Here is a 14,487-nt window from a genome sequence, read left to right on the forward strand (position 1 = left end):
GTTTTGCTCAGCGTTGCCGCCGGCCCCTCGGTGACCTGACTCACAAGGAATGGAGGGGACCCTGTTGTCTGCTGAAGTTGCATCATCACACAGTTTCTGTTTAGGTGCAGTTTCAGGAAACCACATCTTGGGCACTTGGGTGGCTCCGTCGGATAAGCGTCCCACTTCGGCTCGGGTCATGACCTTGCTACACGGTCTATATACCTGGAAAGGTAGTAATTCAGCCACCAAGCCTGTAGCGTATATGTCCCCAGGGCCAGGCATCTCCCAGCCCCAGAGGAGCCTGGGCCTACCAGGACAGATGTGAATGTAAGTAGTGCCGTGAGATAACGTCTCTAAGACGGGATGTACAACGTGATGGAAACACATAAGAGGAAGAGCCGTGAGTGTGCTGAGAACACCTCCCGAGGGTATGATGCTGGCAGAATAATCAGAGAGACTGCTGTGCGTGTGGGCTCACGTGCGTGCGTGCGGGTGTGATTTGGTGGGAAAGTGCCGTTCTGGCTATCGCCGACGCCTTCTGGTTCTGCGTCCTAGATATCGACGAATGTGCCTCTGGGAAAGCTGGCTGCCCTTACAGTCGAAGATGCGTGAACACATTTGGAAGCTACTACTGCAAATGTCACGTTGGTTTTGAACTGAAATATGTCCGTGGCCGCTATGACTGTGTAGGTAAGAGTGGGTCGCACCGTTTCCCTGTTTCTTCTCCCCCCCCAAACCTATAGCCGTCGTCTACGGATATTTTGAGGTCGATGCCGTCTATTAGTTGAACAGTCTATTGTACTGACCAGTTTAACAATACAGAATAAGTCACATTGTTTTGTTTCTGGCTTTTAGGAAAAGTCTGATGAGATGAATTAGAAGAAGGCAGGTCAGTCAAGGTCAAAAGTAAGGGACCTCAGCGGGTATCGTTTGTTCTGGGGGCAAATATCTTAAGATGGTTTTTGTGCGTTTTTTAAAAATTTGGCTGGTTTTCTTCCTAATTTTTGACTTTCCAGCTACATACCTAAAAATGGAAACAATATAGCACAAAAGGAAGCCTAAAAAGGCCTGTTTGAGCTTGATCTCCGCGATCTGTTCATGACAGTTCCCTCTGGGGGTGGCATTAGACAAAGGTGTAAAGAAGATGAAGGCCCCTTTCATGGTTCAGGCTCCAAATGGCCTAAGATGTTCCCTTTCCAGGTCACCGAAGCCACTCTCTGATAAGATTCTGGTCTCAGTTGGCTATTGGCCTGATCTGTGTGAAAGAAGATATTTGGGCCCTTAGTGAAGGGATTCCGAGTCCGAACGAGCGAGTAAAGTACGGTGTTTGGGGACCTGGGGTGCATCCGCACTGCCCTTGATGTAATGGGGGACGGGGCCTGCCCTTCGGTGAAGGGAGATCCGGGCTCCCTGTAGATGCCTATTCGTGTAACACGTGGAGCCAACGTGTGCGTGACAGGAAAGCCCACAGTTGGGGGAAAGTGGGATTTCTTTCAACCCCACGTGCAGAGCGTCCCAGGTTGTGTCCTGTGTGACCGCACCATGGCCACCGTTGGTTCCAGCATTTTGAACCGTCTTAGGAAGACTCCCCAGCTCTTTACTCAGATCTTTTCAAACACAAAGGCCATTCTTCACCGGCTCGTCACAGCCGTGTTGCTCGTGGGCTTGGACCCCATGTCCCGCCGCAGACCCATCCAGCTGTGTAACCCAGTGGTGCTGTGTCCCTGAGAAGTAGCCTGTTCCTGGATCCCTAGCCGGTTCCACTGGACAGGGTGGGAATTCCCCTGGAGAGCTTCCAGAAGAAACCCATCTTGTGATTTTAAAGGATTAAGATTGGCATCTGGGCTCCTTTGGTGGCTGACTTAAAAACAATGGGCTATTTTGTGTGCATAGGTCTCCCAAAGGGTGGATAGCAAGTCAGATGCAGAAGAGGGCTAATGAACTTCTCACTTGGGTGGAATTTGGCCAACTTTCCTGGTCTCGGTCCAGCAGACAAGCTCCGACCAGCCCAGCCCTGCTCCTGGCAGCCTTGGAACAAAATGCCTAGGAGTTTAGATGATGTCAGTGGTTCATAACCCCCCTTCTCCTTTGTTGGTTAGGAGTTCCGAGCCCTTCCACATGTAGAATTTTTTTTTTGATGCCGTTATTTAGTTTGGAATTAGACAGATGAAAACGTGCAGAAAAAGACATAAACATCTTCCAGCTTTCAGTAGTTGTGATAAGCAGTCGAGGTTGCTGGGGGTGTGGGGGGCTGCGAGGGGCCCCCCAGTTCCCTGCGTACCGGCGTCGGGCAAAAGCCAGGCATTGGGAGATTTGACGGCGTCCCGGTTCTCAGGCCCCACGTGGTTTGTTGGCAGGTGTTCAGGGGTCGGCCCTGGAGTTGGTCAAGTGTAAGGGATAGTCGGGCTTTTAGCAAAGCCCGGCAGCCGCAGAGTTGTTCACGGGAGCGTTCACATTTTTTTAGATATAAACGAATGTGCTGGGAATACCCATCCGTGCAGCCTCTATGCCAACTGCCTCAATACCCAAGGATCCTTCAAGTGTAAATGCAAGCAGGGATACAGAGGCAATGGCCTTCAGTGTTCCGGTAAGTAGGATTTGCTCATGGCGTCTTAGCTATTCTCAGTAAAGCATTCTCTCCTCTTCTTTCTCCCTTCGTCTCTGTCTCTCTCTCTCTCTCTCTCTCTCTCTCTCTCTCTGCACGTATGATAACGTGTGCATGCAATATTTGGAAACTCTAACTCAGCCTTGACTTCTCTGCTAACTGGACCACATCTTCACTACTCACTGAAGTCATAGCCACTAAAGCTTACAGAGCAGCAAAGGTCCTGGATTTCTGTCTGGTCACAACGCACTCTCAACGACCGAAAAGAAGATTTAAGGACAAATGGCCCTGGGCCCGTGTTACCTGCCGAGAGAGGGCAGGTTATGGCACAGTAGCAAGCAATCCTAACACGTCGGGGGCTTAGAACCACAAGCTTGTTGACCACAGGAATCAGAACTTCTTCCAGAATACACCACCAAAAGCAAGTCGGACAAAGCTGACGGCACGTTATCGGTCATCCTCAAACCTAGATTCACACGTTTAGCAAAGAGTCCCATTGTTCTTGCTGGTGAATTCCTTACTGCGTAGGTGGTGAATCTCAAATTGACAAACCACACGTAGAACCATGAAATGTGACACTCATTGCTCTTGGCGGTGTATTCTCGCCGACGTTTCTTCTCCATGTGGTCCCCCAGGGAGCCACGCTGATAGAGTCCCCAGCGTCCTGTGATACCACAATACCGATTGGAGCCCTTAGGGTTTGTCAAGGCAGGGAAAGAAGCACGGACAATCACACACCAGCTCTTCGTTCATTCAACTTGGGAGTAGGGGCAAAATATACATAGTCTTGCTGTGTGTCTGGCAAACTAGAAATGACCATAAGAACCCGGAACGTCTACCAAGACAGGCCGGTGGTGATTACATTGCAGTCTCCGTCCTGGCGAAAGTGTCTCGTAATGTCTGAGGTCCCTTAGGTTTATCCCTCGGGTCTTGTCCCTTTTATTTCTCTATTTAAAAAAAATTTTCTTTTTCATGTTTATTTATTTTTGAGAGACAGAGTGCCAGTGGGGAGGGGCAGAGAGGGAGGGAGACACAGAATCCGAAGCAGGCTCCAGGCTCCGAGCTGTCGGCACAGAACTTGACGCGGGGCTTGAACCTACATGCTGTGAGATCGTGACCCAAGCTGAAGTCGGACACCCGACCGTCAAGCCACCCGGGCACCCCTGGTCTGGTCCATTTTAGCACTGGCCCATCATGTGCCTCAATCTGTTCACTGCCCTGACTCCACTGTCCTGTATACCCCTTAGCATGGTTCTCACGTCTTCCAACACGTACGGCTTCAAGTTCTGCCTTGACCTGTCCCGTGTCCTTATATGGCCAGTGCTCCTGGTGACACAGCGGAGTGGCCACTCCGTGGTGGCCAAAAGCAAAGTGTCCGCACCGTGATAGACACTGAGCCCCACAGCCATAAAAGTTCACAGTACCCCGGTGGGCCGTGGTTGAGTGCCACTGGACGAGAGTGTGTGCCAAAGAATATGGTCAAGGAGGATGAGTCTAGAAATCAAATTCTCTGCAGAACCGCCAGAAGAACTGGGCAGCATTTCGTCTGGAACAAAGAGCATGGAAAAGTACACGTGGTGCCCGTAGGTATTTAAGGAATGTGAAATAAAAGTGACTTCCTAAAGCGGACTGGGAGCGCCGGGTGGAGGCCATGTTCTCTCTTCCAGATGATGGCCAGGTGTCTGGGAGTGGAGCCGGGAGCCCTGCCCAGCACGTCTTCCGCCACTCAGGCTTCCAGGCCCGGCTCTCCGAGGGATTCCTGCACGGGGCTGGAGGTGGGATTACACAGCCACTGGGTCTCCAACCACACAATGCTCGGGTCTCGATCCCGTGCACATGTGCTCGTGATCTCCTTCTGGAACTTTCTCAAAGACAGAGAGAGAGAGAGAGAGAGAGAGAGAGATCGACGGCCCGTGTAGGACGTGCACGGGTGGGTCGGGAGGAGGGATGCCATACCCTGGAGAGGCCCCCAGAGAAGAAGTGGAGTAGATCAGCTTTTCGTGTTGCATCGTGGTCAAGGGCTCCTTCGTGCCACCAAATCTGGACGCTTGTCTTCCAGCCTCACCTGTTGTGGGCCATTTGGTGTAATGGTCAACAGCTGAGGTTCAGGACCTAGGAAAGCCTGCATCTCACTCTGAGCTCTGCCCCATACTGGCTATGACCTTCGATAAATTTTTTTCAACCTCTCCAAACTCCATTTCCTCCTGTCCAGCTTGTGACCAGCTAGGCCCCAGTCCCTTGTTGCTCCCTGATTTCAACACGGCAGGGTGGACGGACAGTTCCACGCAGATCTTCAGCCCCAGGGCAGTGGGCTCTCTGCCTGTGGCCGCGCGTCCTCTCTAGAGTGCCACTCAGCCCCTTTGTAAGGACAGCCCTCAACCAGTGGGGGCCAGGAGTCTGGATAAATACCCCTAAATTGTCGCAGGATGGGACAGTTCTGAGGTGTGTTCTACATTGTTTTCCTCCTTCCCCTCACTTCTGCCTCCAGGGATCACCTCTCAGATAAATCCCCTGCCCCCAAATCCTTGTTTCAGGGCTGGCTCGGTCAGTAGAGCACGTGACCCTTGATCTCAGGGTCATGATTTCAAGCCCCACGTGGGGTATGGCGCCTACTTAAAAAAATATATATTAAAATATCAAGCAGTAGGGCCTCCTGTGGGTTGATTCTGGAAGCATTCATTTACTGTACTTCACTCCATTTTTCATGAGTGACCTAATTGTCAGCCAATGTGAAACTTCCCACCTGTTGTTATTGTAGTGATCCCTGAAAATTCTGTGAAGGAAGTCCTCACGGCCCCTGGTACCATGAAAGACAGAATCAAGAAGTTGCTGGCTCACAAAAACAGCATGAAAAAGAAGATAAAAATCAAAAATGTCATCACAGAACCTTCTGGAACTCCTGCCCCTGAGGTCAACCTGCAGCCCCTCAACTCTGAAGAGAGTGTTTCCAGAGGTAGGAACTCTGATGGAGGAAAAAACCGAAATGAAGAGAGAAAGAAAGAGGGGCTCGAGGAAAAGAAGAGAAAGGAGAAAACCCTGAAGCACCACGTGGAGCGGGAGCAAAGCCTTCGAGGAGATGTGTTTTGTGAGTAACACTTTGGTTATTTTGCACATTTTATGAAAAGCGAATGGTGATTTCTCCTGGCAGGGAAAGAAGGAAAGACGGCTTCGTGCCTGCCGTAACACTAAGGTTCGGTACTGATTCTAAAGAAGCAGGGTTCTCTGTAAGTTCTGGAAATGAACATCCCCTGCAGATCCCAAATCGTATTTGCTGCTGTGGGAAACAAGGAGGTTAAGTCCTTTCCCCTTCCCTGGGGGGCTTCCTGTTTGATGCAGACCTTCTTTCCGTTCCCAGCCAAGTAAGCACGCTAGCCCTGGCTGGCCATGCTGCACACCCCCAGACCAGAGAGGCCTTGGGTCCAGCTGGATCTGCCAAGCTCTGCCTTTTTACTTCTCGAAGGCACTTTCGACCTGCCCGCTCGATGCAAGGGGAATTTCGCAGCTGTGAGGTTACAGGTTAAAAAGCCAGAATGACAATTGTAGAGGGGAACATTCTAGAGAGGAGCTTAAATTTTCTCCCTGAACTGGATAACTGCCCTTTCCACCCATTGCTGTGCAGAGCCCACAGCCAAGTCTCAGCCCCTCCAGGACAGTTTCCATATTAACCCCCTCTCCCCCACATCCCCAGGCGGAAACTTGGTGTTTCATTTTCACCAGGCATTTGTTACTGCCCCTATTTTTTTTTTTTTTTTTTTTGGCCTTGTCTGCCCTTGGCTCCATGGCTGTTGGATTTAACCAAATGGAAAGCAGACCCAGGCCCACTTATCCAAGAACTAGCATAACGATGGCGTTGTCTCCTCGAATAGAGAGCGAAAATCTCAAGAGTGTATTTCCAAACCCGGGTGAGAAGAGGCATGTTACTAGTGTAGATGCTTAGGTCATCTTTGGAAAACGATGTCTTAGACACAGAAACTGGAACCAGTGTGAATGCTTTGGGAATGTTCAGGAAAGTCTGCTCTGACATAGTCTGTACTCAGAATAACAGGATAAACCTCTGCTCGGTCGTTCATTGACACCTCCTTAGCATGCGAGGGTTCAGGGCTTTTCTTAACTGACCAAGTGTTCTTACTTAGCCCCGAAGGTGAACGCAGCGGGTGAATTGGGTCTGGTTCTGGTCCAGAGAAAAGCTGTCACATCCAGGCTGGAACACAAAGGTAACTGATACCTTCATTTATGAATCACTGCTTCATTCCTAAGCCCCTGAGGAAGAATCGTTACATCTGGACACAGTGCCAGTACGAAGTAGTAGGTCCTTACGGGGTCAGTACCAATGACGACAGTATAGGAAGGCTGTCTTCTCTCCACCACGCCCGCCTGACACTGAGAATGACACATGGTATATATGTGAAGATAGATGAAAATGACCCCTTTGCTTCAACTTCAACACCTGACGGCCCACAACCTGAAAATGACCATGCACTGAATTCCGGACGATAGTGCTGCGTCATAGACAACCCCAGACCTTCGGTCGCCTACAGCCGCTGTTTATTTTTGCTTATGAGTCCGTCAACCGGCTGAGTGGTTCTGCTGATCCGAGCTGGTCTGGGGGGGCTCACCCACGGGTCCGCAGTCAGCTTTGGTCCCACTCGGTGACTTGGCCGATCTTAGCTGTGCTCCGCGCCTCAGTTGGGACAACAGAGCCGTCTCGGCTCTGCTCCATGTGGTGACTCATCCTCCAGCGGGCCAGCCAGGCTTGTTCTCGTGACGCAGTGGCAGGGTTCCAAGAGAGAGTGGAAGCACACAGGCCTTGTGAGGGCTAGCCTCAGAGCGGCCACAGCATCACTTTCACCGTATTCTGTTGGCCAAGGCAAGTCCCAAGGCTGGCCGGGACTTGAGAGTTGGGGAAGGCGCTACAACGTCATATTGCAAAGAGCGTGGAGACAGGGAGGGGTAAAAATTGGGACCATTCTTGTGATCAGGCTAACAGAGCCTCATCGTCAGGAATCTCATAGGCATGATCCCGGGTTCCTCTGAGTCCCTTTAGCACTTTGACTACCTGTGACAAATTATATGTGGCATCTCTACACAGACACCAGGGGAAAGCCTATTTCTGTATTTATCCCTTTATTTGGCATAAATATTCATGCGTCGATCTTCCCTCCCTTTGCAAACTCTCTTACTTACCGCTGTGCATGTCCTAAGCTTGTGCTAATTTGACCGCCATTTGTGTTTACCCCATGAGTACATTCTCCAGTTCGGTCCCTTTGGTTTATAGGAATCTCCACCATGAAGGTAGAGCCTCTCTGGTTCAGTCCTCCAAACTTAATCTGAGAAGCTTCTACTAAAACCTCTCCAAAGGCTAGTGACCCAGCTCCGACAGGCATCTTGTTTTCTTCCATATTTCCCCTAAATGTTCTGTTTTCAATTTTATTTTATTTTTAGTGTAATTTATTTATTCTGAGCGAGAGAGGCAGAGAGAAGGGGAGAGAGAATCCCAAGCAGGCTCCATGCTGTCAGTGTGGGGCCCGATGCGGGGCTCGATCTCACAGACCTTGAGATCATGACCTGAGCCAAAACAAGAGTTGGACGCTTAACCAACTGAGCCACCCAGGCGCCCCTCAATGTTCTTTTTTTTTTTTTTTTTAAGTTTCTCTGCAGCAAACATCTTATTATCCATTTTCCTGGTTGGGAAGAAAATGTTTCATAGCTCAGGGAATTAGCTACATTCTCCGGGTGCTTAGAACTGCTTCTGCTCGGCTCTCTACTTGCTAAGTGACATTACTAAATTGACCCCCTTTGGATCCCCAGAATGACCATGTCTCTTATTTTACTTTTTCTTCCATGATCCTTAATGAAACACGTGAAGTTTACTCAATTGTCAAAGGTCCTTGAGTAAGGTCCCTTGGAGCACCCAGTCTCACTTAGAAGACTCGGTGGGCACCCCAGCCCTTCTACTTGCTATTTGCCTTGGGCAAGTCCCTGAGACTTAGAACATCTCATTGCTTTCATGTGTGAGGTTGGAGTAAAAGCACCACTCTTGTCTAAGGTGCTGTCTTAGGCTGGATTCCCCAGAAACAGAATTTGTGTGCAAGTGGTTTACGTGGGAGGCGGTCCCAGGAAAGAATGCTTGGGGAGTGGGGGCGAGAAGGAGGCAATCAACAGTGTGTTATTAAGAAATTTTCACTGGGGGCAACTGGAGCCCAATCCCATTGGGGAACTCAATCCCATTGGAGCCCAATCCCATTGGGGAACTCAATCCCATTGGAGCCCAATCCCATTGGGGAACTCAATCCCATTGGAGCTCAATCCCGTTGGGGAACTCAATCCCATTGGGGAACTCAATCCCATTGGAGCTCAATCCCGTTGGGGAACTCGATCCCATTGGGGAACTCAATCCCATTGGAGCTCAATCCCGTTGGGGAACTCAATCCCATTGGGGAACTCAATCCCATTGGAGCTCAATCCCGTTGGGGAACTCAATCCCATTGGAGCTCAATCCCATTGGGGAACTCAATCCCATTGGAGCTCAATCCCATTGGGGAACTCAATCCCATTGGAGCTCAATCCCATTGGGGAACTCAATCCCATTGGAGCTCAATCCCATTGGGGAACTCAATCCCATTGGAGCTCAATCCCATTGGGGAACTCAATCCCATTGGGGAACTCAATCCCATTGGAGCTCAATCCCATTGGGGAACTCAGTCCCCTTGAAGCTCAATCCCGTTAGGGAACTCTGAAAGCCAGTGTAGAACACACAGCTCAGAGTTGTCCTATTGGAGGACAAGAGAGCTGGGTATTCATACACCATCTCCCATCTGACAATGATTAATGGCCGCTCCCGGGAGGGTGTTAATTCCCTGGTACTCCTGGCTTGCCATAAAAGCAGGGAAGGGCACCACTGTGGCCACTGGACCTCCATCCCAGTTGGACCCTCTGCAAGACCAGAGAGAGCCTGGATTCCAGTCTGACTTCAGGTCCATGTTCAATTCCAGGGACTTATGGTCTTACCCAAAGGCAAGAAAATTACGGTATCTGTCCACCAACACCTGTCCACCAGTGGTTGAGGGTTTTCCTGGGGAAATAGCTTCCTGGTATTCTGGTCTGCCTGGCTTGATCCGAGCATGCTCCAGCAAGAGAATACCCTCACACAGAGAAATTTAGCATTCTGCAGATTATCCCGAAGGATCTGACAAGGTCTGCACTAGTTCGTTTGGGTAGGAGAGATTTTCTGGCCCAAATTTTACAAACTCTTGCCTATATTCTCTGTCTCACTTTGCTCACAGGGCTCTTGCCCATTACTTTTTTTTTTTTTTTTTAAGTTTTTGTTTTTGCTTCTACTTTATTTAAGATCACAACAGAATTTGGCCAGAAGGCCTTCACAGGTTTAAATTGAAGCAGTATCTGGTTTGACACTGTCCTTAAGGCCATTTCAGTGGCCGTGATCTGTACTCCATGCAGTTGTTATGATTTTGTTAAATTAATATTTGTCAGGTAGAGCTCCCCGGGTGCCAGATGGCTCAACAAAAGACCACAAGAGAAATTGAGATAGAGAAGTTTATTACTCGCAGGTCCTGTAGGAGCATGGCACGCCTCGAGGGCCACACAGGGAAGTTGAGGCAGGGTGCTTAGAGAGAGAGGCGGGACCTAGAGCACAGGCCTTTATTAGTGGATTGGTCCGTTCAAACCAGAAAGGTCTGGGTCTTGGTGAGTTCCAAGGGAGTCTTATCTACAAGGGCTGTTGGGAAGTCATATTAGGAACTTAATTAGCTTGTGACTCAGCAGGCTGTTCTCTAGGGCTCGCACCTGCATGAGGGGCAAAAGTCCGTTTTAGGACCCCGTAGGCTGTTTGGCCAAACCAGATGGTTGCGGACGCAGCAATACCGTGGAGTAGCTTAGCTCGATGCTCAGCTGAAAATACGGCATTTCCTTCCAAAGCTCCAAATGTCAGACGTGCTTCTAATACTCTTCGTGATTATACAATGTACCCTTTTTCTTAGCAGATTTAAATATCTCAGTTGACTGCAGCTTTGAGCACGGGGCCTGTGACTGGAAACAGGATATAGAAGATGACTTTGACTGGAATCCTGCTGATCGAGATAATGGTATTTCGATTTTACTGTTTCGTGTTCTCTGCTGTGTGCTCTGCCCTCCGTACAGGTAAAGAAGGCTCTCCAGTGACGGAGGGTTATTATTCCTATCTCTCGTTAGGTCAGCGTTTGTCACCTTTGGAAACTTCTAGACCTTCCGAAGTCTGCCCTCATGAATGGCTCCGTTGGTTCAGTATCTGTGTCCCGCCTTATCTCTCTTACCCCCACCCACCCACATACAGGATGTTCTAGCAAAACTTTTCCATAGTCACTCCTGCTGCCAAGAGACAGATGTTAGAACTCGTGAACATTTTTGACTTATAAAGAAAAAAAAAACCCTATTTTTTAAGTAATCTCTGTGCCCAACGTAGTGCTCAAACTCATGACCCCGAGCTCAAGAGCCACATGCTCTACCAAGTGAGCCAGCCAGGGCCCAAGAATTCATGTACATTTTAAGAGCATTGGGGGAAGGGTAGAAAGAAGCTGTTCTTTTCCCCAGTTTGGCAGCTCGTGGTGCTCTGTAGTTTTTGTTTTGCTTTTTGTGGGGAAATAAATCTGGAAAGGAAATATGACCTCTGCCTAAACCTGAAGTTTTAGTAAAGCCACCCCTCAAAGTAGCAACACCATAATGAGCATCAGGTCAGCAACCTGAACTTCTGGACTGAATGTTCCACTCCGTCGCTTGCAGATTCCTTTCTGGCCACTTACACTGGGATTTTTCTCGACTTCAGCTCTGAGCTGTGGAATTCTAGCACTTTCCACTTCTTGCTTAAACACTATTGACGGGCCCTAGCTTTCCCCTTGGGTAGAGCATTTTGGCTGATACAACCCACTTGGAGCATCAATCGAGGCCCTGTCTCCTGAGGCTGACACGTAGAGGTGTAGGTAGAGACAACTCTGGGGACTCAACTTTCTTACCAATCCATTTATTTATTTGGGAATCTACAAGTTCAGCCCTCAGTTACAAGATCCTTCTCCTGGACCCTTCCTCTAGACTAGTTCCTCCCTTAGACCTTGCCTTTCAAGCCTTCACACGCAACCAGGAAACCTGGATATCCCCCAACAAAAATTCCTTGCAAAACTTGAGATTAGGGTAGAGGGGGTACATCTCACGCAGCTAGTTGTGTGAGTGGAACTGTCGCCGAAGATTCAAGGCAGGTTTAACCAGTCCCAAGACCGTATATCTTGGGAGAGCCTGTCTGGTCAATAGCTAACTTGCATTTCTCCTTTCTTCCATCATGACATCTCCAAGTTTCTATCCGCCAGAGCCACATCATACAGGGAGCCCGTAGGTTATTCCAGAATCTTGACAGCTCACACAGTCAGCAGGGTCTTCATGTGGAGTTTTCCAGCAATGGAAAGTCCCCTGTTTACAAACGCGATTCACAAGTGGCCTCAGGTTTCCCAGCCTTTGTGTCACTCAAATCGTACCTTCTTCCCCCCTGCGCCCCGTTCAGATCTCTAGGTGGGCTCGTCTTTCCCTGAGGAAACGTGGGATGAATCAGCATTTCTAGAAGGATAAAATCTCAAGGACAAATCAAAATGGGCTTTAGGGGAGAGAGTAGGGAAATCTGCCCCAGTGGGTGACAGAAGAGAGGGTGTCCCTGGTGGTGTGGCAGTGGCTAAAGTGTAGGATGCCTACATTTCAGATTAGCAGGAGAATACTTTTTAGTACATCTCAGACAGGTTGTTGTTTTTGGTTTTTGTTTTTTTAACATTTATTTATTTTTGAGACAGAGAGACAGAGCATGAACGGGGGATGGTCAGAGAGAGGGAGACACAGAATCTGAAACAGGCTCCAGGCTCTGAGCTGTCAGCACAGAGCCCGACGCGGGGCTCGAACCCACGGACCGTGAGATCATGACCTGAGCCAAAGTCGGCCGCTCAACCGACTGAGCCACCCAGGCTCCCCTCAGACAGGTTATTTATCTGAAATTCAAGCTCTCCTGAGCATCCTGTATCTTTATTTGCTGAATCAGGCAACCTGAGCAGCTGGGGAAAAGACCAGACAGTCCCTGAGTCCAGTGAAAACTAAGGCAAGGTCAACCTGGGTCCTTCAAGTGACGCTGGGAATATACTAGCAGAAGACTCCGGGCCCCCACCCCCTACCCCCAATGCATTCCTCCTGGCTTCCGTACGAATTCTTTCTTTTCGTCAACTTCTTTAGACCCCCATTCCCTGAGAGTTTTTTGCCCAGGTTCGTCACAGCCACAAGCAAAGGACTGAAGATGAGCTATACTTAGGACATGGATCTTAGAAATAGAAGGAGGTGTGTTCCATTCCTCAATCGGAACTCGGACTGATACGTTACAGGCGCTAGTTGAGCTCCATGAAACCATTAGGACAAATTCATGTATGTTGTGGATTAAATACCACCCTACCTAAGGAGCTGGCCGTCATACATCTCATTGACTCTGTGGGAAAATGCAGTCCAAGGTTCAAACAACCAAGGTGGAAAGTTCTGGAACACGAGTTCTCCATCAGCTGCAAATTACCTACAGTGCCAAAAGGCTATTTCATTAGATTCTTACCCCGTCTCTGCTTACCACCACGCTTTGTGTATGTGGACAGATTCCTCCGTTTGTCTAGCGTTTGCTTTCCCTTTCTGTACCACAAAGGATTTCAGCTCTGTGATCCCTAAAATCCATTTTAGCATGAAATTGTCTTTCCTGTGTTGGAAATGAGAGAGACTTCAGCTTTCCCTACAGGAGACTATTATTCATTTTTTTTTTCATTTTGTTTTTTATAAAAAATGGTTTTTTGTTTTTTTAATGTTTGTTTCTTTTTGAGAGAGCGAGAGAGACAGAGCAGGAGCAGGGGAGGGGCAGAGAGAGAGAGGGAGACATAGAATCTGAAGCAGGCTCCCGGCTGCGAGCTGTCAGCACAGAGCCCGAGGCGGGGCTCGAACCCACGCACCGCGAGATCGTGACTTGAGCCGGAGTCAGACGCTTAACTAACTGAGCCACTCAGGCGCCCCCTATGTGTTTTTTTTAAGATTTTGAATCTGGTTATCATTCATCTTCTGTGCTATTCTATACCCCGTAGCCAGACCCTTTACAATGGCCTCATTAACTGCGCATTTTTCTTCTCTTGAAGCTGTTGGCTACTATATGGCAGTTCCGGCCCTGGCAGGCCGTAAGAAGGACATCGGCCGCCTGAAACTCCTGCTCCCGGACCTGCAGCCCCAGAGCAACTTCTGTTTGCTCTTTGATTACCGGCTGGCCGGAGACAAAGTCGGGAAACTTCGAGTGTTTGTGAAAAGCAGTAACGACGCCCTGGCATGGGAGGAGACCAGGAGCAAGGACGAAAGGTGGAAGACGGGGAAAATTCAGTTGGAGCAAGGGATCAGCACTACCAAAAGTGTAAGTGGAAAACCAGTGTCACATGGGATACTGGCATTCTCTTGCAGTGACTCAACAAACAGAGGGGCGGTGGGGCCCTAAAGATGAGCGAGGCTTTTTCCCTATACTTCGAGAGTTTATATTCTGGAGCAAAATAGGCCAGGCGGCTAAGCAGCGCAGCTCGCGATAACACCCGTCAGGTGCGTGCCCCTCACGTGTCATGGAAATGATCCGTTTGTGTGTCCGGCTCCTCACCAGCGTCCTCCCAAACCAGACTCTAATTTTACATGTGTAACTTAATATGTAAAAGAATGTCTTGCTCATTCATTCTGTGCCCGGCACTGATCACGATGAGTGGAAGCTGCAGGGTCAGTTTTTTAAGTGTTTGTTTCTTATTTTTATTTTACTTATTATTTTTTTTAATGTTCATTCACTTTTGAGAGAGAGAGAGAGAGAGAGACAGAGTGTGAGC

General features: G+C 49.2%; 1 protein-coding gene across 1 annotated transcript in view; it reads left to right on the plus strand.

The window, feature by feature from the left end:
* The window catches only part of EGFL6 (EGF like domain multiple 6), a 56,415-nt gene that overhangs the window by 38,592 nt on the left and 3,336 nt on the right, over positions 1 to 14,487 (plus strand). The window contains exons 6-11 of the mRNA XM_047844632.1: positions 538 to 672; positions 2,447 to 2,569; positions 5,346 to 5,672; positions 6,721 to 6,801; positions 10,588 to 10,689; positions 13,771 to 14,036. Coding sequence (XP_047700588.1) covers positions 538 to 672; positions 2,447 to 2,569; positions 5,346 to 5,672; positions 6,721 to 6,801; positions 10,588 to 10,689; positions 13,771 to 14,036 — 1,034 coding nt within the window. The remainder of the gene's footprint in view (positions 1 to 537; positions 673 to 2,446; positions 2,570 to 5,345; positions 5,673 to 6,720; positions 6,802 to 10,587; positions 10,690 to 13,770; positions 14,037 to 14,487) is intronic.

The sequence above is a fragment of the Prionailurus viverrinus genome, chromosome X, assembly GCF_022837055.1.
Source record: "Prionailurus viverrinus isolate Anna chromosome X, UM_Priviv_1.0, whole genome shotgun sequence".
Taxonomy (NCBI): domain Eukaryota; kingdom Metazoa; phylum Chordata; class Mammalia; order Carnivora; family Felidae; genus Prionailurus; species Prionailurus viverrinus.